Source organism: Salvelinus namaycush, chromosome 33, assembly GCF_016432855.1.
Source record: "Salvelinus namaycush isolate Seneca chromosome 33, SaNama_1.0, whole genome shotgun sequence".
Lineage (NCBI taxonomy): Eukaryota > Metazoa > Chordata > Actinopteri > Salmoniformes > Salmonidae > Salvelinus > Salvelinus namaycush.
Genome location: NC_052339.1, coordinates 23,528,450 through 23,555,053, shown reverse-complemented (window position 1 = coordinate 23,555,053; position 26,604 = coordinate 23,528,450). Strand labels below are relative to the sequence as shown.

The 26,604-nt window shown below is 44.8% G+C and overlaps 1 protein-coding gene across 1 annotated transcript in view; it reads left to right on the top strand.

Moving 5' to 3' along the window:
- The window catches only part of LOC120027978 (LIM zinc-binding domain-containing Nebulette-like), an 89,765-nt gene that overhangs the window by 20,911 nt on the left and 42,250 nt on the right, over positions 1-26,604 (top strand). Inside the window, exons 3-4 of the mRNA XM_038973074.1 lie at positions 5,003-5,087; positions 17,167-17,274. Of these exons, the coding sequence (XP_038829002.1) occupies positions 5,003-5,087; positions 17,167-17,274 (193 nt within the window). The remainder of the gene's footprint in view (positions 1-5,002; positions 5,088-17,166; positions 17,275-26,604) is intronic.

Here is a 26,604-nt window from a genome sequence, read left to right as displayed (position 1 = left end):
ACGGCTCTGGCTGGTCCTGGCTGGACGGCTCTGGCAGGTCCTGGCTGGACGGCTCTGGCAGGTCCTGGCTGGACGGCTCTGGCTGGTCCTGGCTGGACGGCTCTGGCTGGTCCTGGCTGGACGGCACTGGCTGGTCCTGGCTGAACGGCACTGGCTGGTCCTGGCTGGACGGCTCTGAAGGCTCGGGACAGACGGGCAGCGCTGGGCAGGCAGACAGTTCAGACCACGCTGGGCAGGCAGACAGTTCGGGCAGCGCTGAGCAGGCAAGCAGCGCAGGCGGCGTTGGGCAGACGGCCGACTCTGACCTGCTGATGCGCACAGTAGGCCTGGTGCGTGGTGCCGGAACTGGAGGCACTGGGCTGGAGACATGCACCACAGGGAGAGTGCGTGGAGGAGGAACAGGGCTCTGGAAACGCACTGGAAGCCTGGTGCGTGGAGTAGGCACTGGTGGTACTGAGCTGGGGTGGGAAGGTGGCGCCGGATCTACCGGACCGTGAAGGAGGACACGCGCTCTTGAGCACCGAGCCTCCCCAACCTTACCAGGTTGAATGGTCCCCGTAGCCCTGCCAGTGCGGCGAGGTGGAATAGCCCGCACTGGGCTATGCAGGCGAACCGGGGACACCACCTGTAAGGCTGGTGCCATGTACGCCGGCCCGAGGAGACATACTGGAGGCCAGATACGTTGGGCCGGCTTCATGACATCCGGCTCGATGCCCAACCTAGCCCTCCCAGTGCGGCAAGGTGGAATAGCCCGCACTGGGCTAAGCACGCGTACTGGGGACACCGTGCGCTTTACCGCATAACACGGTGTCTGACCAGTACGACGCCCTCTCACTCCACGGTAAGCCCGGGGAGTTGGCTCAGGTATCCAACCCGGCTTCGCCACTCTCCCCTTTAGCCACCCCCCAAGAAATTTTTGGGTGAGCCTCTCGGGCTTCCAGCCTCTCTTACGTGCTGCCTCCTCAATCCACCGCTCCTGGGCTGTGGCTGCCTCCAGCTCCGCTTTGGGGCGGCGACACTCCACTGGCTTTGCCCAGGGTCCTTTACCGTCTAGGATCTCCTCCCAAGTCCATTCCTCTTCTCTCCATTGCTTTTGTTCTTGCCGTCCTTCTCCAATCCGCTTGATCCTGTTTTGGTGGGTGTTTCTGTAACGGCTGTCAATGTCGTTCTCCTCCTCAGACGAGGAGGAGCATGGATCGGACCAAGATGCGGATTGGTAAGTGTTCATTATTTAATGGCAAACCAACAAACACTACAAATTAACAAAACAACAAACGTGACTAACCTGCAACAGTCCTGTGTGGCCCAAACGCTGACACAGGAACAAACACCCACAAACCACCAGTGAAACCCAGGCTGCCTTAGTATGACTCTCAATCAGAGACAACGATACACACCTGTCTCTGATTGAGAATCATACCAGGCCGAACACAAAATCCCAACATAGAAATAGAAAACATAGACTAACCCACCCAACTCACGCCCTGACCAACTAAAACAAATACATAACAAAGGAAAACAGGTCAGGAACGTGACATGTCTCAAGTTTTGAGGGAGTGTGCAATTGGCATGCTGACTGCAGGAATGTCCAACAGAGCTGTTGCCAGATAATGGCTCTACCATAAGCCGCCTCCAACATTGTTTTAGAGAACTTGGCAGTACGTCCAACCGGCCTCACAACCGCAGACCACGTGTAACCACACCAGCCCAGGACCTACACATCCGGCTTCTTCACCTGCGCATTGTTTGTGACCTGCCACCCGGACAGATGATGAAACTGAGGAGTATATTATTCTGTAATAAAGCCCTTTTGTTGGGAAAAACTAATTCTGATTGGCTGGGCCTGGCTCCCCAGTGGGTGGGCCTGGCTCCCTTCCAGGCCCACCCATAGCTGCTCCCCTGCCCATTCATGTGAAATCCTAATGAATTTATTTAAATGTACTAATTTCCTAATATGAACTGCAACTCAGTAAAATCATTGAAATTGTTGCATGTTGTGTTTATATTTTTGTCCAGTATATTTGACTCTGTCGTCACAAGACTTTTAGTTGATCATATCTATTTATCTCTTGAGTTTCTGAGATCAGGGCGTGTCAGAGTAGAGTTTGTAGTCATGGTAAATGCCAGAAATGAAAACATGCTGATGATCATGATGCAGGTGGGGTTTTTTTAAACTTTGTGGTCTGAAGATTCTGCATCTTTTTCATTTCCCTCCTGAGATAATCTTGCCTTGCCTACGTACAATATGCACACACAACAGTGTTGCTTGGTATGTCCTTGAATCAGAGTTCATCTGTGTTTCTCTGAAACTTCACAAAGAAACATTTGGTGTTTGGCAGGGTAGGGAGGCCTGTGACAAATATTTGCACCGGGTTCCATGTTATTAGCTCCGCCCCTGTGTTCTATACACATTTGATCATTTTCTGCATCCTCTCTCTCGCTCACTCTCTCTCTCTCTCTCTCTGTCGCTCTGTCTCTCTCTTTTTCTCTCTCGGTTGCTCTGTCTCCCCCTCTCTCTCTCTCTCTGCCTACTAATCTCTCTCAGTCATCTACAACAATCAACTAATCGCTCTCACTATCTGTCCCTCTCTTCCCGTTCTACCTCTACCACCCCATCCCCAACCAGCTCCCCCTGGCATCCTCATTCACAGCACGACCAGGTGCTCAACCAGCTCCCCCTGGCATCCTCATTTACAGCACGACCAGGTGCTCAACCAGCATCCTCATTCACAGCACGACCAGGTGCTCAACCAGCTCCCCCTGGCATCCTCATTCACAGCACGACCAGGTGCTCAACCAGCTCCCCCTGGCATCCTCATTCACAGCACGACCAGGCGCTCAACCAGCTCCCCCTGGCATCCTCATTCACAGCACGACCAGGTGCTCAACCAGCTCCCCCTGGCATCCTCATTCACAGCACGACCAGGTGCTCAACCAGCTCACCCTGGCATCCTCATTCACAGCACGACCAGGTGCTCAACCAGCTCCCCCTGGCATCCTCATTCACAGCACGACCAGGTGCTCAACCAGCTCACCCTGGCATCCTCATTCACAGCACGACCAGGTGCTCAACCAGCTCACCCTGGCATCCTCATTCACAGCACGACCAGGTGCTCAACCAGCTCCCCCTGGCATCCTCATTCACAGCACGACCAGGTGCTCAACCAGCTCACCCTGGCATCCTCATTCACAGCACGACCAGGTGCTCAACCAGCTCCCCCTGGCATCCTCATTCACAGCACGACCAGGTGCTCAACCAGCTCATCCTGGCATCCTCATTCACAGCACGACCAGGTGCTCAACCAGCTCCCCCTGGCATCCTCATTCACAGCACGACCAGGTGCTCAACCAGCTCCCCCTGGCATCCTCATTCACAGCACGACCAGGTGCTCAACCAGCTCCCCCTGGCATCCTCATTCACAGCACGACCAGGTGCTCAACCAGCTCCCCCTGGCATCCTCATTCACAGCACGACCAGGTGCTCAACCAGCTCCCCCTGGCATCCTCATTCACAGCACGACCAGGTGCTCAACCAGCTCCCCCTGGCATCCTCATTCACAGCACGACCAGGTGCTCAACCAGCTCCCCCTGGCATCCTCATTCACAGCACGACCAGGTGCTCAACCAGCTCCCCCTGGCATCCTCATTCACAGCACGACCAGGTGCTCAACCAGCTCCCCCTGGCATCCTCATTCACAGCACGACCAGGTGCTCAACCAGCTCCCCCTGGCATCCTCATTCACAGCACGACCAGGTGCTCAACCAGCTCCCCCTGGCATCCTCATTCACAGCACGACCAGGTGCTCAACCAGCTCCCCCTGGCATCCTCATTCACAGCACGACCAGGTGCTCAACCAGCTCCCCCTGGCATCCTCATTCACAGCACGACCAGGTGCTCAACCAGCTCCCCCTGGCATCCTCATTCACAGCACGACCAGGTGCTCAACCAGCTCCCCCTGGCATCCTCATTCACAGCACGACCAGGTGCTCAACCAGCTCCCCCTGGCATCCTCATTCACAGCACGACCAGGTGCTCAACCAGCTCCCCCTGGCATCCTCATTCACAGCACGACCAGGTGCTCAACCAGCTCCCCCTGGCATCCTCATTCACAGCACGACCAGGTGCTCAACCAGCTCCCCCTGGCATCCTCTTTACATTTGCATTATACATTTGTTTTAAAATAATCTTTATTCAACCAATTTGCACTTTACATAGACCAACTAAAACATTTTAATGAACCAAACTTGCAATCTTGAAGTGCAAGAAGACTGATATTTTGTGTGTGCGTGTGTGTAGTTTGCTTATTTGAGTTGTGTCTTTCCATCATTCATATCAAAAGGCTGTGGGAAGAACCTATAGTGTTTCCCAGGAAACAGGGATATGTTTGTCACTGTTGTTCAGTTCATTCAATGGCTCCTTTGTCAATGTTGTCTGTTTTATGAGATAAACGTCATTGGGTCATAGCTGAACTTTCCTGGGGTTTTGTTTAGTCCTTTTCAATAGGCCATTGTTTTAGGAAGTTTCATCGGCACCTATTACGTTCCATTCCCATTCTGTTCTCAAAACAGCGCTTGGGTTTTTTGGGGGGGGCGGGGTTGTTCCATGGGAGCATTTTTGATAATTGTTTCTAAAAGTTGGCCATATGCCAACAGGACTCGGTTGTTGTCATTTCTTGGTCTGACAAGCCATAGATTATTGTGAATAACCAAAATGTAAGAGACACCCTTACACTCAATAGACATGGTACCTTAACTCTTGGAAATCAATTAGGTGACTTCCTACTTGAATATCAGGACAGTAAACATTAAATTGTCTCCATTCTTTGCCATTAGATTATAAGAGTGAATAATGTATGCAGAGGTGAGGAAAAGTCTTATCTTAGCAGTCATTTGTTTTCATTTAGCTGCTTTTGGTGTTGCACTTACTTTTCAGGGCTATATGATCCACTTCTGTAAAAAACTAATGATGACGATGATACAATGACTCTCTCTCTCACTCCAGGCATTACCCGAAGCAGTCCTTCACCATTGTGACTGACACCCCAGAGAACCTGAGGCTGAGACATCAGAGTGAGTTACAGAGCCAGGTGAGACGCCCTGCATTTTGGTACATGTCGTCAAATGCACATCACTTTTTGAGGGGCTGGAAACATTGTGTAATAATGAAGGAACTAGGATCCAGACTTTGTCATCACAGAAGTGTAATATGTACAGGTGTAGGATCTTAATTTGATCACTCTTTTGTTCCTGAGAATGTTCTTGTAGATGAGCTTGGTGATTTACATAAATTCACTGAAAACCCACACTAACACACAGTTATACTAACAGTATTTCACTTTTCATGTAGCCTACTTTTAACCACCGATTAAGAAACATTATGCACTAAACATTCATATCCTGTTGTGCTATGACAACATAGGTCAAAATAAGATCCTACATCTGGAGCCACACCAGTGAAAAGCCACACCTATGTTTTGTTCCTTTGTTATCCCTCCCTTCCTCTTTGTATTTGGCTGTCAGAGACCACATTGCCTGTACAGGGACATGCAGCCAGTGCCCATCTGTCAGAGACACACACACACACACACTGGGTGTCCACATGCTGGCCCTTTGGGCAGCACACAGCCTAGTGCAGGAGACGGGAACGTCAAAGAGAGTGAGGAGGAGGAGGAGTGCTGCATAGAGGAGGAGAGCTCACTCACAGAATCTGTTTGGTTTGCTTTACCCTGAATCTCTGGTGTACAGAGAGCTGTATTTCTTTCATTCTACAGTCATAGACACTGTGCCTGGATCCACGGATAGCTAACTTTACATTTATTCATTCACCTTTAAGTTTCATCACTGATCACAAGCAAGGCTCTCAGCAATTCCTCTGTAATGATTAGTCTTCTGACTGTCAGAATCATCAAGGCATTCTCATCATCCTCTTCACACAGACTATGGGATTGCATCACTTTGATTAATCATCAGCGGCTTTCATTTCCCCCACTCTCATATGGGCTCATGTATTCATAGCCGCTGATCAAATTATGTAATCTATAGCTGCAGATGATGATTGTTAGTTACTAATATGTACAAAAGCTGAAGAAAACACACACATCCAGGTAATATTTTGCAGGTACTGGAGTTATTGGTGAACTCGTGAAAAATACAAATAAAAAAACGCTGCACACTGCTGTTCATGCTCCCATATGACTTTATTGATACAACGTTTCGGCCCTTAGGTTTTCATAATTGATTTATACAATGGGTGGGTCTCATGCTGATTGGTTAAAACCACATTCCAGCCGGTGTCTATTCCACAAGTTACCACCAGCTAAATCTATGATGTTAAAATGCCTATTTACTCTGTTCCATCTGACTGAGCAATCCACTGTCTCATCAGCCCAGCTAGGCAAGTTATAAACTTGATCTCCTCTATAAAAAGCATCTAGACATGATCTCACATTTCTTTTAGACTAACATTTAGTTTTCAACAGCGGAGATTTGTATAAACCTTGCTGTCTGTCTCTTCGACATTTGCAACATTGTTTCAATATTCAAATTCGATCTCCAGATGTCCCATAGTAATGAACATATCGGGAGTTGGGATGAGACAGACAGGCAGGCAGCTTTTCTCAGCCAGTCGAAATCATGAACCAGCATAATTGTTATGGATATATACAAAGAAAGGTCAATTGAAGAAATATAGAACAAAACGTGCAGCTAGTTTGCAGTCTTTCCAGCTTCAGTTTGAAGTGATTGTGTTAGCTGGGTTGTTGGCTGGGTTGTTGGCTGTGTTGTTAGCTGTGTTGTTGGCTAGCTCTCGACCAACAGTGTCCTGACGAGAGAGCACATTTTCAATGCCAGGTGAAATCGCGCATCATTAGATCATTGTTATGGATGTGTCTAAATAAATGTCACTAGAAAACACCAAATGCAGCTACTGTTGTTATTCTGGCTGCACTGTTTGACATGACTGTAAGTTAGCCGTAGTTGGCTAGCTAGCAAGCAAGGGATAAGAGCGATGCCAGCCAGTATGGCAATGGAACATTTAGAACGAACGACTGGGTCACGTCCATAGATACAGAACAAAAAGACTGAACAACTGGGTCGTGACTCTGGCAACCAAACCGATAGAACGAACGACCACCCGGCTTGGGTAGCAACCCTAGATTTGTGTCGGGACTATATTTTGTGGAAGGACGAAATAGTTTGAATAAATTAATCAAAAAAACGTTTTTAATGAAAATATGTAAATCATTGGTAACCCGTTGTATAAAAGTGATAATGCCCTCGAAGCCGGTGTTTGGAGAATATATTGGATATATTGGCACAACACCGTGCCAATATATCCTCCAAACACCAGCTTATCGGGCATTATCACTTAAATGGATGCCGATGAAGACCAACGGGTCGAAACAATGTGTCAATGAAATAACCTGGGAGCATAAGTTTTACTGTTTTACTAATATGTGTCATTTAGCAGAGGCTTTTATCCTAAGTGTCTTATAGTGCGTGCATATAAGGGAGGGAATCCAGAGGGAATCTAACCGACAATCCTGACGTTGCAATTACCATGCATCTGAGCCATACACAGCCCCTTTACTGTATGTCAACATTCATCCAACTTTATCAGTGGATCAGGGTTTACAATGTGGTGTGCACACACACATACACACACTGTGTGGATGGGAGAATAACACCTTGTCTCTGCTTCGCACACAAGTAATTCATTCTTTGAGCTGTTTTTTGGAGCGTATTCTCAATGGCAGCGGCACGTCAGTAATGAGGTCATTTAAGCTTGAGGTAACTCATCTGAGGGGCCATTAGGGTCTCTGGCTCCGCTGGAGATTTCCCTGAGTAACGTATGGTTCTATTTACATGGCCCCAAAGTGTAAAGAGAGATGATCATGTTGAAAATCAAGTTGTTGAAGAAAGGAGTATCTCTTTTTACCCTTCTGCTTCTAGCTATCAATCAATCAAGTTTATTTTATATAGCCCTTCGTACATCAGCTAATATCTCGAAGTGCTGTACAGAAACCCAGCCTAAAACCCCAAACAGCAAGCAATGCAGGTATAGAAGCATGGGCATACTGGATACACATCTAGTCTTATACATCACATTCTAATCTTTTAATGTAGTTTCTAACTACGCCAACCTTTGTCGCTAGATACACCTGTTTCTTTCGCTGTTTAAAGGATAACGGAATTCCGATATTACGACAGGATAGGAGTAGGAGTAGGGAGACAGAGTAGAGGGAGCACGAAGTGCGTAGGGCTCACAGGGGATCGAACCAGGATCCCCACCACAATATTGTGAGAGAGTCTACAATCAATCTTCGTCTACCAATAGGTTTTCTCAACCTTCATTTGGTAACAAAAATGTGGTCTAATATTTGCTGTAACTTGGGCCTACATTAGAACATCAGACAGCCCATTAAGGGAGGGTGGGGAGATTATGTAGTATAGAGGACATTGTCAGAACAAGTTCTTGTCTTCTGTGTCAGGGGGACAGTCATACAGCACTCACTCCCTCTAAGCTGGGCTCTCTAGGTATGTCCATTAGCTGACTGTTAGCTTTTAGCCTGAAATAAGCTGGGCTCTTTGGGTGTGACCGTTAGCTGACTGTTAGCTTTTAGCCTGAAATAAGCCGGGGTCGCTGGGTGTGACCGTTAGCTGACTGTTAGCTTTTAGCCTGAAATAAGCTGGGCTCTCTGGGTGTGACTGTTAGCTGACTGCTAGCTTTTAGCCTGAAATAAGTTGGGCTCTCTGGGTGTGACCGTTAGCTGACTGTTAGCTTTTAGCCTGAAATAAGCTGGGCTCTCTGGGTGTGATCGTTAGCTGACTGTTAGCTTTTAGCCTGAAATAAGGTAGGCTCTCTGGGTGTGACCGTTAGCTGACTGTTAGCTTTTAGCCTGAAATAAGGTAGGCTCTCTGGGTGTGACCGTTAGCTGAAAAAATTCACCAAAACAGCCTGTCCTGTGGTGCATCACTGAGGCCAAGCTTCCTGCCATCCATGACCTCTATACCAGGTGGTGTCAGAAGAAGGCCCTAAAAATTGCCACAGACTTCAGCCACACTAGTCATAGACTGTTCTCTCTGCTACCGCACGGTAAGCGGTGCTGGTACACCAAGTCTAGGTCCAAAAGGCTCCTTAACAGCTTCTACCCCCCAGTTCATCAAATGGCTGTCTGGACTATTTGCATTGACCCCCCCCCCCCCCCCCCCCTTTTATTTTACGCTGCTGCTACTTGCTGTTTATTGTCTATGCATAGTCACTTTAACCCTTCCTACTGTACATGTACACTACCGTTCAAAAGTTTGGGGTCATTTAGAAATGTCCTTGTTTTTGAAAGAAAAACACATTTTTGGTCCATTAAAATAACATCAAATTGATCAGAAATACAGTGTAGACATTGTTAATGTTGTAAATGACTTTTGTAGCTGGAAACAACAGATTTTTTTTTATGGAATATCTACATAGGCATACAGAGGCCCATTATCAGCAACCATCACTCCTGTGTTCCAATGACACGCTGTGTTAGCTAATCCAAGTTTATAATTTTAAAAGGCTAATTGATCATTAGAAAACCCTTTTGCAATTATGTTTGCACAGCTGAAAACTGTTGTCCCGATTTAAAGAAGCAATAAAACTGGCCTTCTTTAGACTAGTTGAGTATCTGGAGCATCAGCATTTGTGGGTTCGATTACAGGCTCAAAATGGCCAGAAGCAAAAAAAACTTCTTCTGAGATCGTCGGTCTATTTTTGTTCTGAGAAATGAAGGCTATTCCATGCGAGAAATTGCAAAGAAACCTGAAGATCTCATACAACGCTGTGTACTACTCCCTTCACAGAACAGCAGAAACTGTCTCTAACCAGAATAGAAAGAGGAGTGGAAGGCCCCGGTGCACAACTGAGCAGGAGGACAAGTACATTAGAGTGTCTAGTTTGAGAAACAGACGCCTCACAAGTCCTCAACTGGCCTTCTAGGCAGATTTGCAAAGAAAAAGCCATATCTCAGACTGGCTAATAAAAATAAAAGATTAAGATGGGCAAAAGAACACAGACACTGGACAGAGGAACTCTGCCTAGAAGGCCAGCATCCCGGAGTCGCCTCTTCACTGTTGACGTTGAGACTGGTGTTTTGCGGGTACTATTTAATGAAGCTGCCAGTTGAGGACTTGTGAGGCGTCTGTTTCTCAAACTAGACACTCTAATGTACTTGTCCTCCTGCTCAGTTGTGCACCGGGGCCTTCCACTCCTCTTTCTATTCTGGTTAGAGACAGTTTCTGCTGTTCTGTGAAGGGAGTAGTACACAGCGTTGTATGAGATCTTCAGTTTCTTGGCAATTTCTCGCATGGAATAGCCTTAATTTTTCAGAACAAGAATAGACCGACGAGTTTCAGAAGGAAGTCCTTTGTTTCTGGCCATTTTGAGCCTGTAATCGAACCCACGAATGCTGATGCTCCAGATACTCAACTAGTCTAAAGAAGGCCAGTTTTATTGCTTCTTTAATTGGGACAACAGTTTTCAGCTGTGCTAACATAATTGCAAAAGGGTTTTCTAATGATCAATTAGCCTTATAAAATGATAGACTTGGATTAGCTAACACAACGTGCCATTGGAACACAGGAGTGATGTTTGCTGATAATGGGCCTCTGTACACCTATGTAGATATTCCATAAAAAGCCGTTTCCAGCTACAATAGTCATTTACAACATTAACAATGTCTACACTGTATTTCTGATCAATTCGATGTTATTTTAATGGACAAAAATGTAGCTTTTCTTTCAAAAATAAGGACATTTCAAAGTGACCCCAAACTTTTGAACGGTAGTGTACATATGACCTAAATTACCTCAATTAACCTGTACCTCTGCACATTGACTCAATACCGGTACCAATGTATATATAGCCTCGTTATTGTTATTTTATCGTGTTACTTTTTCAACTTTATTTGGTGAATATTTTCTTAACCCTTATTTTTCTTAAAAATGCGTTGTTGGTTAAGGGCTTGTCAGTAAGCATTTCACGGTTAGATCTACGCCTGTTGTATTCGGTGCATGAGACAAATGCAATTTGATTTGATTTGACACTGTTTATTTTATGAAGAACTAGGATAATGGAAGTGACTCACTGACAGACTAGCGCCTGCATATTGTTCTATGTGTTCGACATGTTTGTGTTTGGTAACATGTTTGGGCATCAGATTATTGGCTTACTGGAGGGGAGGGACAGAAGGACTCACTCACACACACACACACACACACACACACACACACACACACACACACACACACACACACACACACACACACACACACACACACACACACACACACTAGTATGTGAAATACAGATGTCTATCGATCACTCCAGTCTCTCACTTTCAGAACTAGCTCTTGCACATTGAGTGTTCATCTGTCATTGATTCATCTTCATGTATGTTTCGTCCTATAAGTGTGTCTGTTGAATACGCTCGTTTCTCTCTCCATGTGAGGAGACACTGTCCTGGCATCGGTGAGTTCATGCCTGATACACTTTCAGCTTTTGTCCGTTAACTGGCCGAGGACAATACTCCCTCTCTGTCCCCTAGCTGGATGAGTGACCCTGACACAGTCACTGAGCTCATATTTGCCCCTGCTCGTATTGACTGGCGGCCAAGCACCCCCGACAATGGCTGTGTAGACCACTCTGTGTGACCAGACGATCTGAAATGCTAGGAGTCAGAGAAACCATGTGAGGTAGCCATCCACCCCTCTAAAATCAGCCCACAATTCTTTACAAACCCAGTCGGTGTTACCAACTTAAACAGATCCCAGTCCATAAACCCGACCGAGCGCATCCTCAGTGTAAAACAGCATCCTCTGTGGAGAGAAGCATCCTCAGTGGAGAGCAGCATCCTCTGTGGAGAGCAGCATCCTCTGTGGAGAGCAGCATCCTCTGTGGAGAGCAGCATCCTCAGCAGCCATGTCTGTGTTTGTTATTGCTGTCTCTATCGGTGCTGTCCACAGTTGCAGTAATAAAAGGGACCGTTATTACCCAACATTGGCATTTACCGGCCAGTGTCGCGTAATAACGGACTCTTTCTCTCTTCCTCCCTCCCTCTCTCTCATTCTCTCTTTCTCCCTCCCTCTCTCTCTTCCTCTCTTCCTCCCTCCCTCTCTCTCTCAAATCAATTAAACTCAAAGGGCTTTATTGACATGGGAAACATATTTTATATTGCCAAAGCAAGTGAAATTGATAATAAACAAAAGTGAAATAAACAATATAAAATTAACAGTAAACATTATACTCACAAAAGTTCCATTTCAAATGTCATATTATATATATATGCAGTGTTGTAACAATGTGCAAATAGTTGAAGTACAAAAGAGAAAATAAAAAAACATAAATATGGGTTGTATTTACAATGGGGTTTGTTCTTCACTGGTTGCCCTTTTCTTGTGGCAACAGGTCACAAATCTTGCTACTGTGATGGCACACTGTGGTATTTTCACCCAATAGATAATTATTTATGGGTTTGTGTAATCTAAAGGAAATAAACAACGCAAAAAAAGAAACGTCCTCTCACTGTCAACTGCGTTTATTTTCATCAAACTTAACATATAAATATTTGTATGAACATAACAAGATTCAACAACTGAGACATAAACTGAACAAGTTCCACAGACATGTGACGAACAGAAATTGAATAATGTGTCCCTGAACAAAGGGGGGGGGGGGGGGGGGTCAAAATCAAAAGTAGCAGTCAGTATCTGCTGTGGCCACCAGCTGCATTAAGTACTGCAGTGCATCTCCTCCACATGGACTGCACCAGATTTGCCAGTTCTTGCTGTGAGATGTTACCCCACTCTTCCACCAAGGCACCTGCAAGTTCCTGGACATTTCTGGGGGGAATGGCCCTAGCCCTAGCCCTCACCCTCCAATCCAACAGGTCCCACCCAGACGTGCTCAATGGGATTGAGATCCGGGTTCTTTGCTGGCCATGGCAGAACACTGACATTCCTGTCTTGCAGGAAATCACGCACAGAACGAGCAGTATGGCTGGTGGCATTGTCATGCTGGAGGGTCATGTCAGGATGAGCCTGCAGGAAGGGTACTACATGAGGGAGGAGGATGTCTTCCCTGTAACGCACAGCGTTGAGATTGCCTCCAATGACAACAAGCTCAGTCCGATGATGCTGTGACACACCGCCCCAGACCATGATGGACCCTCCACCTCCAAATTGATCCCGCTCCAGAGTACAGGCCTCGGTGTAACGTTCATTCCTTTGACGATTAACGCGAATTCGACCATCACCCCTGGTGAGACAAAACCACGACTCGTCAGTGAAGAGCACTTTTTGCCAGTCCTGTCTGTTCCAGCAACGGTGGGATTGTGCCCATAGGCGACGTTGTTGCCAGTAATGTCTGGTGAGGACCTGCCTTACAACAGGCCTACAAGCCCTCAGTCCAGCCTCTCTCAGCCTATTGCGGACAGTCTGAGCACTGATGGAGGGATTGTGTGTTCCTGGTGTAACTCATTTGTTGTTACCATCCTGTACCTGTCCCGCAGGTGTGATGTTCGGGTCTCATAGTACGAACATTGCAATTTATTGCCCTGGCCACATCTGCAGTCCTCATGCCTTCTTGCAGCATGCCCAAGGCATGTTCACGCAGATGAGCAGGGACCCTGGTCATCTTTCTTTTGGTGTTTTCAGACTCAGTAGAAAGGCCTCTTTAGTGTCCTAAGTTTTCATAACTGTGACCTTAATTGCCTACCATCTGTAAGCAGTCAGTGACCGTTCCACAGGTGCATGTTCATGAACTGTTTATGGTTCATTGAACAAGCATGGGAAACAGTGTTTAAACCCTTTACAATGAAGATCTGTGAAGTTATTTTGACATTTTTACAAATTATCTTTGAAAGACAGGGTCCTGAAAAAGGGACGGTTTTTTTTGTTGCTGAGTTTATGTGTCTCTGATATGGTCATACATTTGGCAGGAGGTTAGGAAGTGCAGCTCAGTTTCCACCTCATTTTGTGGGCAGTTTGCACATAACCTGTCTTCTCTTGAGACCCAGGTCTGCCTACGGCGGCCTCTCTCAATAGCAAGGCTATCCTCACAGAATCTGTGCATAGCTTTCCTTAATTTTGGGTCATTCACAGTGGTCTGTTTAGGGCCAAATAGGTTCATCTCTCTGTAAGTGATGGCTTTGTTATGGAATGTTTGCAGTCCTGTTAAGTACTTAATAAAAAATATTTAAGTCGTTTTTTGGGGTATCTGTACTTTACTAATTATATTTTTGATTACTTTTACTCCACAACTTCTCTCTCTCTCTCTCTCTGTCTGTCTGTCTGTCACGACTTCCGCCGAAGTTGGTCCCTCTCCTTGTTCGTTCGGCGGTCGACGTCACCGCCACCGATCCACTTTTCATTTTCCATTTGTATTGTCTTTGTTTTGTGCGTGTTTGTTCATTTGTAAGTTAGTCTGTATTTGTGAGCTTGATTATTTTCCTTCTTGGAATTTTGTTGTTTTGAGTAAAGTTACGTGAATTACTCATCTCTGTGTCCTGCGCCTGACTCCGCCTTACCTGCTACACCTAGACGCCTTTCTTTCTTTCTTTCTTTCTTTCTTTCTTTCTTTCTTTCTTTCTTTCTTTCTTTCTTTCTTTCTTTCTTTCTTTCTTTCTGTCTGTCTGTCTGTCTGTCTGTGTCTGTCTGTCTGTCTGTCTGTCTGTCTGTCTGTCTGTCTGTCTGTCTGTCTGTCTGTCTGTCTGTCTGTCTGTCTCTCTGTCTGTCTGTCTCTGTCTGCCTAGTCCTTATATGAACCAGCACTTCACTGATCTGAAGGGGCCTTTACTCTTACTCCGCTACATTCCTCTCGCTCTTTCTCTCACACTCTCTCTCTCGCTCTCTCTCTCTGTCTCTCTTTCTCGCTGTCTCTCTGTGCTTACTGACTGTAACAGGGGAGCAAAGCAGAGCATTTCTCATCACTACCCAATAGACACAAGCTTCTTCACACCAACTGAGATGCCCTGTTAGTGTCTATATCTATATAACTGTTTCCATCAAAGCACACTGGTACACTTTGAAACGTCTGCATAATGGATGTATTACGCAATGTACGAGTTCTGTACATGTGACATTTTAATGTGTGTATCAGTGAGTCACCCAGCAGAAGCAAGAGCTGAGAAGACTGGGGGCGGCAGGTAGCCTAGTGATTAGAGAGGCATCAACCGGAGGGATGCCAGTTCAAATCTGGCGGGAAGTGAGCTGGCATCCGGAGGGTTGCTGGTATCAATTCCTAGATGCCATTTTGCCCTTGAGCAAGGCACTTAATCTCCCACAACAACAGCTCCCAGTGCGTGGCAGCTCCCGCACCTCTCCAAAACCTGTATGTGTATGTGAGAGGTTGGGTTAAAAACAGAAGTCAAATTTCGGTAGGACCTTGGGTGCAATTGACCAATAAAGTGATATTAATCTTATGAGAGGACCTGAGAATGTATTTCATTCATATGATGTGTAACATAGACTGTATTTATGTGAGCTTCTAGCTCCTGGTAGTTGGTATGCAGTCTTTTGCTCCAGCCCTGCTATGCGTGAAATCTCAGAGGAACGAACTGCCCCTTCGTCCCAGCTGTTCCCTTGTGCTGTCAGTATGACATGACATGAACGCCGGGCGTATTTATCAGCCCGTGTTTTTCAAGCTCTAATTTGATAGGCTAATGATATGAGTAATAACTCACTGGTTGAGCCTTACATAATGGTAGCAAAGCCCCAGGATAGTAGACTATTAATACTGAAGGACAGAATATCGCCAATGATAGGCTACTTTGGGGTGAAATCCGTGAGAAAGTTACAGATGCACAAATATCGTGCCCCCAAAACATGCTAACCTTTCACCATTACCAATAACAGCGGAGGTTAGCAGTTTTGGGGGGTATGATATTTATTGCTCTATAACTTTCTCACTCATGATTTATTCATGATTAAACGTAACCATGGTAGCATCCACATTAATGTAGAAGTGTTCAGAAACATATTCTATTGTTATTTACAATAAAATTACTCCAAAATGACATAATACGTTATTTACCATTAATTTATATTGTGCACAACCTAACCCGAAACACAACCAAAACAAACTACTAATGCAGCCAACAAGTTTGTAGAGTAGTCATTGTGTGCTAGGAATATGGGACCAAATACTAAACTTTTGACTAAATTTAATACACTATAAGTGAATTTGTCCAAATATTCATGACACCTTCAAATGGGAGGACTAGATAGATAAAATGCTTTCATTTCTAAATGGTAAAACAGATATGTATGAAAATACCCTCAAATAAAAGGTGACATTATGTACTGTCACTTCATAGAAATCATTTGATCTCAAATCCAAAATGCTGCAGTATAGAGCCAAATGAAAATTTTAGTTTCACTGTCAAAATATATACGTAGGGGAGTGTATGTCAAATATTTTTTATGTGTCCTGCACCGCAACCAAATTGCCCTTCGGGGACTGAATTGAATTGAGGCTATATAATTATATTACGTTTCTTTACAATCCTATATAGCAGTCTAGTGATGTACAGTATAAATGATTTCTAGTGTGCCCTTGACAAAGTATAATTATTCTGCACATTAAGATAACGATCAGGTGTGAACATTAATACTTTGTCAGAGCTTATGTGAGACTTCAAAGTGTTGGAGAATTAAAGCTCTTTAAACTCCAATAGGCTAGTAGGATGAAGATTGGTCTAATTTGTGTTTAATATGTTCCCTGCAGAAAACTATTCTATAGCATGTGGGTTTCTACAACATGAAAGGCTTTGAATCAATAATAATCTTGTTGGAATTGTTGTCTTGCTCTTCAGTGATAAAAGGGACTGCAAAACAACTGCCACTTTCAATTCACCCCCCTTTATCTTCTGTTTTTTTCAGATAATAAATGGAACCAAGAACAAACTTAAATTGACCAGTTTATTTCCAAACAAAACATGTATTTTTTTTTTTGACTAAGCTCTTTTTACCACGGTATCTTCACTTCAGAACAGTAGGCTCTCCACTTTCCCATCGCAACACTTGCCAGACTATTTTGCTGAAGTTTAGAATCACTGTCGAAAGGCAGCATTTTCAGATGGCAAAGTTTAACAAATAAGTACTGTTTTCAAACCTCATCGCTGTCTCTTGTTTCAGGTGAAATACAAAAAGGACTTTGAGGATAGCAAAGGCAGAGGCTTCAGCATTGTATCGGACACGCCAGAGCTGCAGAGACTGAGGAAGACACAGGAGCAGATCAGTAATGTATGCTTCGTGAAGTCACGTTTTCTATATCCCTTGGTCACCATGGTTACCCCTCCTTCCTCTTCCTATCCTTGTGTTACCTCATCAAACCCCTGACCTTATCCGGGTGTGGGTGTCCTGTTTGTATTGTTGTGGGGAGTCTGTTACAATGTTACATAATGTGGAGGAATGGAGGAGAGGTGTGTGTGTGTGTGTGTGTGTGTGTGTGTGTGTGTGTGTGTGTGTGTGTGTGTGTGTGTGTGTGTGTGTGTGTGTGTGTGTGTGTGTGTGTGTGTGTGTGTGTGTGTGTGTGTGTGAGGGGAACGAAAGCCTGCTGGAAAGTGGAGCCTGAAAGCTGGACCAGTGTGTGAATCAGAGGGTGTATTTTGGTCACTGAGAGAAATCACAGGTTTGCACAACATAAACATTCAATATACACTGAGTGTACAAAACATTAGGAACACCATACAAATATTGAGTTGAACTCCCTTTTGCCCTCAGAACAACCTCAATTTGGGGCCTCCCGAGTGGCGAACCGGTCTAAGGCACTGCATCACAGTGTTTGAGGCGTCACTACAGAACCAGGTTCAATCCCAGGCGGTGTCACAGCCGGTCGTGACCGGGAGAACCATCAGGCAATGCACAATTGGCCCAGCGTCGTCCAGGTTAGGGGAGGGTTTGGCCGGCCGGGATTTCCTTGTCCATCCGCGCTCTAGAGACTCCTTGTGGCGGGCCGAGCACCAGCAAGCTGACTTCGGTCGCCTACTGGATTGTGTTTCCTCCGACGCATTGGTGCGGCTGGCTTCCGGGTTAAGCGAGCAGTGTGTCAAGAAGCACTGATGCTTGGCAGGGTCGTGTTTCGGAGGACGCATGGCTCTCGACCTTCGGCTCTCTCGAGTCCGTAGGGGAGTTGCAGCGATGAGACAAGACTGTAACTACCAATTGGATATCACCACATTAGGGGGTAAAAGTACAAAAAATAGTTACATAAATAAAAAACAACAGCCTCAATTCATCGGGGCATGGACTCTACAAGGTGTTGAAAGCGTTCCACAGGGATGCTGGCCCATGTTGACCCCAATGCTTCCCACAGTTGTGTCAAGTTGTCCTTTGGGTGGTGGACCATTCTTTATACAAATGGGAAACTGTTGAGCTTGAAAAACCCAGCATGGTTACAGTTCTTGACACACTCAAACCGGTGCGCCTGGCACCTACTACCATAACCTGTCTCTGTTGAGCTTGTCTCTGTTCCCCTTCATTTATACTGATTGAAGTGGATTTAAAAGGTGACATCAATAAGGATCATAGCTTTCACCTGGAGTCACCTGCCCAGTCTATGTCTTGGAAAGAGCAGGTGTGCTTAATGTTTTGAACACTCAGTGTTTGCTCCTCTTTCTCCTATCGACTCCTACATTCTCTTAACGACTCTTATCGTCTACTATCGACTCCTACATTCTCTTAACGACTCCTATCGACTCTTATATTCTCTTAACGACTCCTATCGACTCTTATATTCTCTTAACGACTCATATAGACTCCTATCTTCTCTTAACGACTCTTATCGTCTACTATCGACTCCTACATTCTCTTAACGACTCTTATCGACTCCTAATCTCTCTTCTGTATTGCAGACTCCATTGAAATAATACACTAACAGAATGTCTGTTTACCTTTTTCATAATGACACACACACACACACACTACAGTATACACACACACTACAGTACTGGTAAGTGCACGAGGGGCCTTCATACGGCCTGGATCAGTTTATGTAGATGACACAAAACATGTAAGCGGTGCGAGTGAACATCCTTGTCCGATCCCTCCAATCAAGAGTGTGCTGAGACCAAATGTGTTGCTAAACGAATTCAACACTTCTATCAGGTGAGAAATCTCAAGTGCCTCAGTTACCTCAGGTGCATCTCAATAGTATAATGTTGCTTCCTCTCTTCGTCTCGTCTCCATCAGCTACATAAGATAGAGTGGGTGAATGCACATGGTGGATTCCTACCAGGGAGTTACTTTCTGCTGTCATGTGTTTTCACATCAGTGCAAAGGAAAGGAGAGGACACTGCTTTAAACTGATGATATGCACCGCTGGTCTTGGGTCGCTAGCGTACCTGTAGACGTCCAGTCATTGCACTAACGCTAGTTAGCATTGGCTCGCGGAACTACCTCTGACTTCCTTCATACTGCAAGCAGACATAAAAACGCAGAGACACAAAATTAATTGCCAGAATCTTGTAGTATCCCTTTAAATACAACACACTCTTAACCTTCCACATACTGTATGTGCTCTCACTTATCCTGTGTGATTTGATTTAAGTCTACACAGGTCCTTCTGGGGGAAGAGAGGGTTACGGACGCCGTCGTCCCAGAGGCACATTGACCCACTGCTGAACCAGGTAAGCGAGCCCCACTCACTGCCCAGGGCCACCGTATTATTTACATTGACCCCCCCCCCCCCATTAGATTTTTACACTGCTGCTACTCACTGTTTATTATATATGCATAGTCACTTCACCCCTACCTACATGTACAAATTACCTTGACTAACCTGTACCCCCGCACATTGACTCGGTATTTCCTCGTTATTGTTATTTTATTGTGTTACTTTCTTAACTCTTCTTGAACTGCACTGTTGGTTAAGGGCTTGTAAATAAGCATTTCACAGTAAGGTGAAAGGTGACATGTTGTATTCGGCGCATGTGACAAATAAAGTTTGATTTGATTTGAACTCGCCTGAATGCATGATCGCGTTATTCCACTGTGTAAACCCACCCGGAGGGTATTACCATAGCTACATCTACCTCCTTCATTAGCTAACACATCAGAGAGCGAGGAGGGCAATCTGAAACCTACACGTGGTTCTGTTATTAGCCAGCCCTCTCACAAGGCTCACCTGACAGGGAGGTAGTGAACTAAAGGAAACTAGGATAGAGAGGAGGGAGGAAGATAGGAGGGAGGGGGGAGATGTTTTTATCAGGCCCCTTTAGGTCAGTGAAGTGCTGGTTCATATAAGGACCATATCATAGACTCTGGTATGACGTCTGTGTTGCCTTCGGCTGCTTAGAGGAGAAATCAGTGAAGGGTGAGTCTTAAGGCCCTGCAGCACTACAGGCATCGGGCGTCCAGCATTGAAATCAATGAAAGCTGCTGTTTTGCTCTCATTGCGTCGACAGCGTCCAAGCTCAAGAATCGCAGAGGTTCATTTTATCTTGTGAATTGAAATAATGAGAAATACAGTTGATTTTGGTTGGTTTCTGTGTAGCGGGAGCGTCACATTGAATGATGGCACATCAATGGTGTCTTTTGTAGTGTAGCTGAAATGTTAGTCTGGTTTTGTGTGCCATTTTATTTTATTTTACTTTTCAAGGCAGTTTGGTTTGATTTTAATTAACTTTTTTTAAATTTCATATTACCTCTGGAGGCTTGAGAAAATTCTGTCAGTTGTTGTCAAGTTCGTCGTAGTGAGGAGATCAAGGCGCAGCGTGATTTGAAGACATTCTTCTTTAATAAATGAAGAACACTAAACAAAATGAACGTGAAGCTAATTACAACGAGTGCTGACATGCAACTACACATAGACAACCACCCACAAAACCAAACTGGAAAATGGCAACCTAAATAGGATCCCCAATCAGAGACAACAATAAACAGCTGCCTCTGATTGGGAACCAATTCAGGCCACCATAAACCTACATTACCTAGACATACAAAAATCCCCATAGATAAACAAAAACCCTAGACAAGACAAAAACACACATACCCACCCTCGTCACACCCTGACCTGACCAAAATAATACAGAAAATATAGAAAACTAAGGTCAGGGCGTGACAGTTGTTCACTGATGAGGTATCCTGAAAAGTGGTTTCAAATATGAGTATGTTAATGCTGCTGAACTTAAAAGCAGGCAGTTTCATAATCTAATCCAAATACAAGCCTAATAAATATTTCTCATTCAACATCCATTGAATACCTTTATGTGTCATCTAGCACTTGGCAGGTTTTCAGAGCCTGAAGAAGTAAATCTTTGTTTCTGCTAATGCTAGTTAGTGGATAATGCTACATTAGCTTCAGGTTTAGTTGCTAATGCTAGTTAGCGGTTAATGCTACATTAGCTTCAGGTTTAGTTGCTAATGCTAGTTTATTTACCTACCCTTCACACAAGGACAACAACTACATGGTTGACTTGTATATGAATGCTGTGGTGGTACTGAGACAGGATTGAATGGCTTCTGTTTCTTCATCATGGCTAATATGAAGCTAAGAATACAGAGCGGTGGCCACCCAAAATACACATCCACCCCCCAGAATTGGTCCAGAATCCTCTGGTGTGATTTGAACCACGTCTTGGTTGTTACAGTCTGTATTTAGAAGCACCACGCCTACCAGTCTTACCCTGTTATCAAATCCCAAACATCATGGAAAAACATGAATGTGGCTATTTATAAACCCCCCCACACCCACACATGCAACAACAACTTCATCATACATACAGTAGCTGTTTCAAGTTATCCCTAATTTGAACATAACTGGATAGAAAGTTAGCAACTAAATCCTTCTCATGTTGCATTGAGTTTATGGGACTCCTTTTCCTTCAATGTAACCAGGATACAAAAACAGCTTTGGGATTGGTTGTTTATTGTGCCGCTGTCCATAGGATGGGTGCTAGTCTTACTAGTTGTCCCCATCCATGTTTCCCCCCTCAGTGATCTCTATGGCTACTCTAAATGCATTCCTTTGCCAAACTCTCCTCTTACCCCCAGCAACTAGTTTGCAGTGTGGCTTTTAGGACAGGTTCCCCTTCTAAAATATAATTTAATTTCAATCTCAATAGGATCACCTGTGTGAATACAGGATGAATAAATTATGAATAAATACATTTGCGCTGTTGTCCAAGTCCTATCAGGAAACAAACACAAGGTTAACTTTGGTTGCTGTAAATCCTTGCTTCTCATACGCAGGGCCATATTAACCCAGGGGCTTACAGAGGCTGAGAACTTGAAAAACATAACGGTCCTTTAATGACAGTAGATAGCCTACTGTCGCTCTGCTGATCATCAGACAGGGAGAGGAGAGGAGGCAGGGGGCCCAAGTGGGTTCCACGAGCCTGCTGCCTTGGTTGGGTGTCTGATTTATTAGAGAAAAAATCGGAAAATAAACATCATAGCTGTTAACCAATTAGGGCACAAATGTAAGTGTAACAGGGGTGATACGGAGTCCCAGCAAAATAAATAGTGGGGGTACCCCGTAGGCCTACCTGTGAAACATGAGCCTATCACAATCATTAAACATTTAAAAAACATAATGGTGTTGTTCATGCCACATTAAAAGGTAATGCATTTTTACATTTAATTGACATGTTTTTACGATAAGACTAGGCTCTAAAAAAATCCAAGCCCCGGGCCTATGATTTCTTAATCCAGCTCTTCTCATACGCCATCCCGAATGTACTGCTAACGGACCAAGGCAGTGAATTTACCATCAGTACTTAGTAAGTAGTACTGACGTGATGGATCGAAAGCACAGACTTTTATGGTTCTGATGTTAAATGGGACTAAATGCAATGTGCAGCACTGACCACATGATTATCCCTAAGGGATTTTGTTTCGTTTTTCTCAAAATGATGTTGACAGAGCTTCAAATGAGACATAATGATGGGTCGAAACTTTTACATTTGATCTCTCGATTTTGGCTGTTTGTTGCCCCTATGAAACGGTTGAGTGAACGTTGCGACCAGATGGCTTCCCTGTTTAGCCAACATCTGATGCCCTCCTAAAAAGCTAATACAAATCCTTTTGGCTCATTCCACCCTATTCATGCTCCTGTATTGACAGGCACAATTCCTAAGGCCCAAACCTCCCTCCACAATGTACAATCTAGACCTGCGGGTTCAAATAGTATTTGTTTTCTTCCAAATACTTTGAGCCTGTCTGGAGTGCCAGATGGGTGGGGTTTGTAGTGCACATTTGGGACTATTCCATTGGTTGCATTGTGCCGGGCAAGCTCAATCAGGTGCAGCTAAAGTATTGGTAAGAAAACAAATACTGATTGAACCCAGTTCTCGTGCAATCTCATTGTCTTCATAAATCACCCTGTAAAGAGCAGTGCATACTGTGAGCCACATTACTGAAACATCATTAACTCCACCATATAATCTGCCGAAGCGACCTGCAGTGCTATGTAGGAGAGAAGCCAAATAAATGATTGTCACTGTGGGGCTCATCTATCTCTGGAATGTTGTGTGTCGCAGAAGAACCCAAACAGCAAAGGAGAACCAAAACTCAGATCTATAAGGTTCCTCCTCTGCTAAGATGTTCTTTGCTCCATAGGACTACAGCCAATTAACTACAGTGATTGATGGTTGTATTGCCACTCAATTGGCTTCTCTGGGCCGTATGAATAACGGTCAATGACAGAGGGAGGTTTAGCCCACTCAACTGTAAATGAATATTGATGAACTAGCAATATCATCCCAGTTTACCTTTGTTGGAAGTTGTGGCAGACTTGTAAAAGTCTGTGATTGGCCAGCAATGACACTTGGCAGTCAGTGATGATGCTTTTCCACAGTAACGGCTTTGTCTGTGTTGAGTTGCCCAAAGCTTTTCCTGCTGTTTAGTAAAATCTAGACTGTGCTGATTGCAGAGTAGCAGTTGTGGTTAGGTGGGTGGACATGAGGTACTGATGGTGATGACGGATTTCAGTCAGAAAAACTTAACCCTTCACAGTATCCTATAAAATTGACAATGAAAGCATGTGGTTGTATTAGATGTGTTTGATGTGGTATTTTTCTTAACTGCATTGTTGGTTAAGGTCTTGTAAGTAAGCATTTCACTGTAAGGTCTACACCTGTTGTATTTGGCGCATGTGACAAATAACATTTGATTTGAATTGACCCCACTAATAGCCATTGCATGCTCTACAAACAGTGTTGCTTTGTTTTGAGCCTTTTTGTGTCTTCTAAATCAGCTACCATAGCTCTGCTCAGTGCCTTTGAGATAAGAGCCGAGGCACATGGCCGCACGCAGCAAGAATAGAGCCTCCTCTGACTGCCCATTGACTTTCACTTTGCCAATAGGGAGTGTAGACATTGTGCTAGAGCTATTGACTGGCTAAATGCTATGCCCACGGCATCTAGTTTTGAAACACTGGCATTTTTTCAGATTAGAATGTCCATGTGTTGTATTCGTTTGCCATCTCTTTGACTTTTCGGTGTAATTTAAATGGATGAAAGCAAGGGCACTGAGAACAATGCAGAACAACTTGATTTGTTTGTCTTTTTGAGAAATGTCATTGCTGACGACTTTACACCTACAAGTGGATTTCCTCATATTTCATCTTGGCAGGATACATAATAACGACAAGTGCTGCTTGTTGCAACATGAGTCACTGGGCCGAATTGTATTTCATCAATAGACTCACTGTGATGTCAGGACTCCAAATAAGTCTGTCATCCAGTTAAATCTAGCTTTCTTTGTGCCATACAAACCCAATGCAACCCTTTTCCACTAGATATAACAAGAGGAGGAAAACTCCCACAGGATTGGTGCCCAAAGCCCTATATTTAAAGGTAAATGATGGTGATAGTCAAGTCTAAATGAGGGATATTGAATTTTAATATCCATTATTCGTGTCCTGCTGCATCCAAACAGCTTATTTGGACACTGAGTGGGAGGATGGGAGTCTGGTCATGTTCTTTTCATGCCAACTCCTCCAAATCTGCTTAATTGGTTTCAACAGCTCACTCCCCTCCCCTGGTCTCTTCATGCTGTCATTGTTACCCAGCTAAGGCTACTGAAGGTTAATGAGTGTGTGGCCTTTTTGGACTTGCACTTGTTATCTCAAATAAAAATAAAAATAAACTAGTGTGACAATAGACATTTTAGAGGGGTTGTCTGGATTGAGATATTCCTTCCAGTGTTCAACACCTTTCCTGAACTTCCTACCTTTAAGACTGGCCCTCTGATACACATGTACAGTATCACCAACAATAATGCCCCAAGTGGGGTCTAAATCGGAAAAGCAGGGATGATAAAGGAGTACCCAACATCGAGTCGAAAGGGAGAGTTGAGCAGGGGTGATAAGGAGTACCCAACATCGAGTCAAAAGGGAGAGTTGAGCAGGGGTGATGTACCCAATCGAGAGTACCCAACATCGAGTCGAGAGGGAGAGTTGAGCAGGGGTGATAAGGAGTACCCAACATCGAGTCGAGAGGGAGAGTTGAGCAGGGGTGATAAGGAGTACCCAACATCGAGTCGAGAGGGAGAGTTGAGCAGGGGTGATAAGGAGTACCCAACATCGAGTCGAGAGGGAGAGTTGAACAGGGGTGATAAGGAGTACCCAACATTGAGTCGAGAGGGAGAGTTGAACAGGGGTGATAAGGAGTACCCAACATCGAGTCGAGAGGGAGAGTTGAGCAGGGGTGATAAGGAGTACCCAACATCGAGTCGAGAGGGAGAGTTGAGCAGGGGTGATAAGGAGTACCCAACATCGAGTCGAGAGGGAGAGTTGAGCAGGGGTGATAAGGAGTACCCAACATCGAGTCGAGAGGGAGAGTTGAGCAGGGGTGATAAGGAGTACCCAACATCGAGTCGAGAGGGAGAGTTGAGCAGGGGTGATAAGGAGTACCCAACATCGAGTCGAGAGGGAGAGTTGAGCAGGGGTGATAAGGAGTACCCAACATCGAGTCGAGAGGGAGAGTTGAGCCAGGAAAGAAAAGCGTTCTGACACTTTTTTTTTCTTATTATTTAAAAAATATATATTTCACCTTTATTTAACCAGGTAGGCCAGTTGAGAACAAGTTCTCATTTACAACTGCGACCTGGCCAAGATAAAGCAAAGCAGTGCGACAAAAACAACAACACAGAGTTACACATGGGATAAACAAACGTACAGTCAATAGAAATTGAAAAAAATATATGTACAGTGTGTGTAAATGTAGTAAGATTAGGGAGGGAAGGCAATAAATAGGCCATAGTGGCGAAATAATTACAATTTAGCAGTAACACTGGAGTGATAGATGTGCAGATAATGATGTGCAAGTAGAGATACTGGGGTGCAAAAGAGCAAAAAAAATATTATAATAATAACAATATGGGGATGAGGTAGTTGGGTGGGCTATTTACAGATGGGCTGTGTACAGGTGCAGTGATCGGTAAGCTGCTCTGACAGCTGATGCTTAAAGTTAGTGAGGGAGATATGAGTCTCCAGCTTTTTTGCAATTCGTTCCAGTCATTGGCAGCAGAGAAGGAAGGAAAGGCGGCCAAAGTAGGTGTTGGCTTTGGGGATGACCAGTGAAATATACCTGCTGGAGCGCGTGCTACGGGTGGGTGTTGCTATGGTGACCA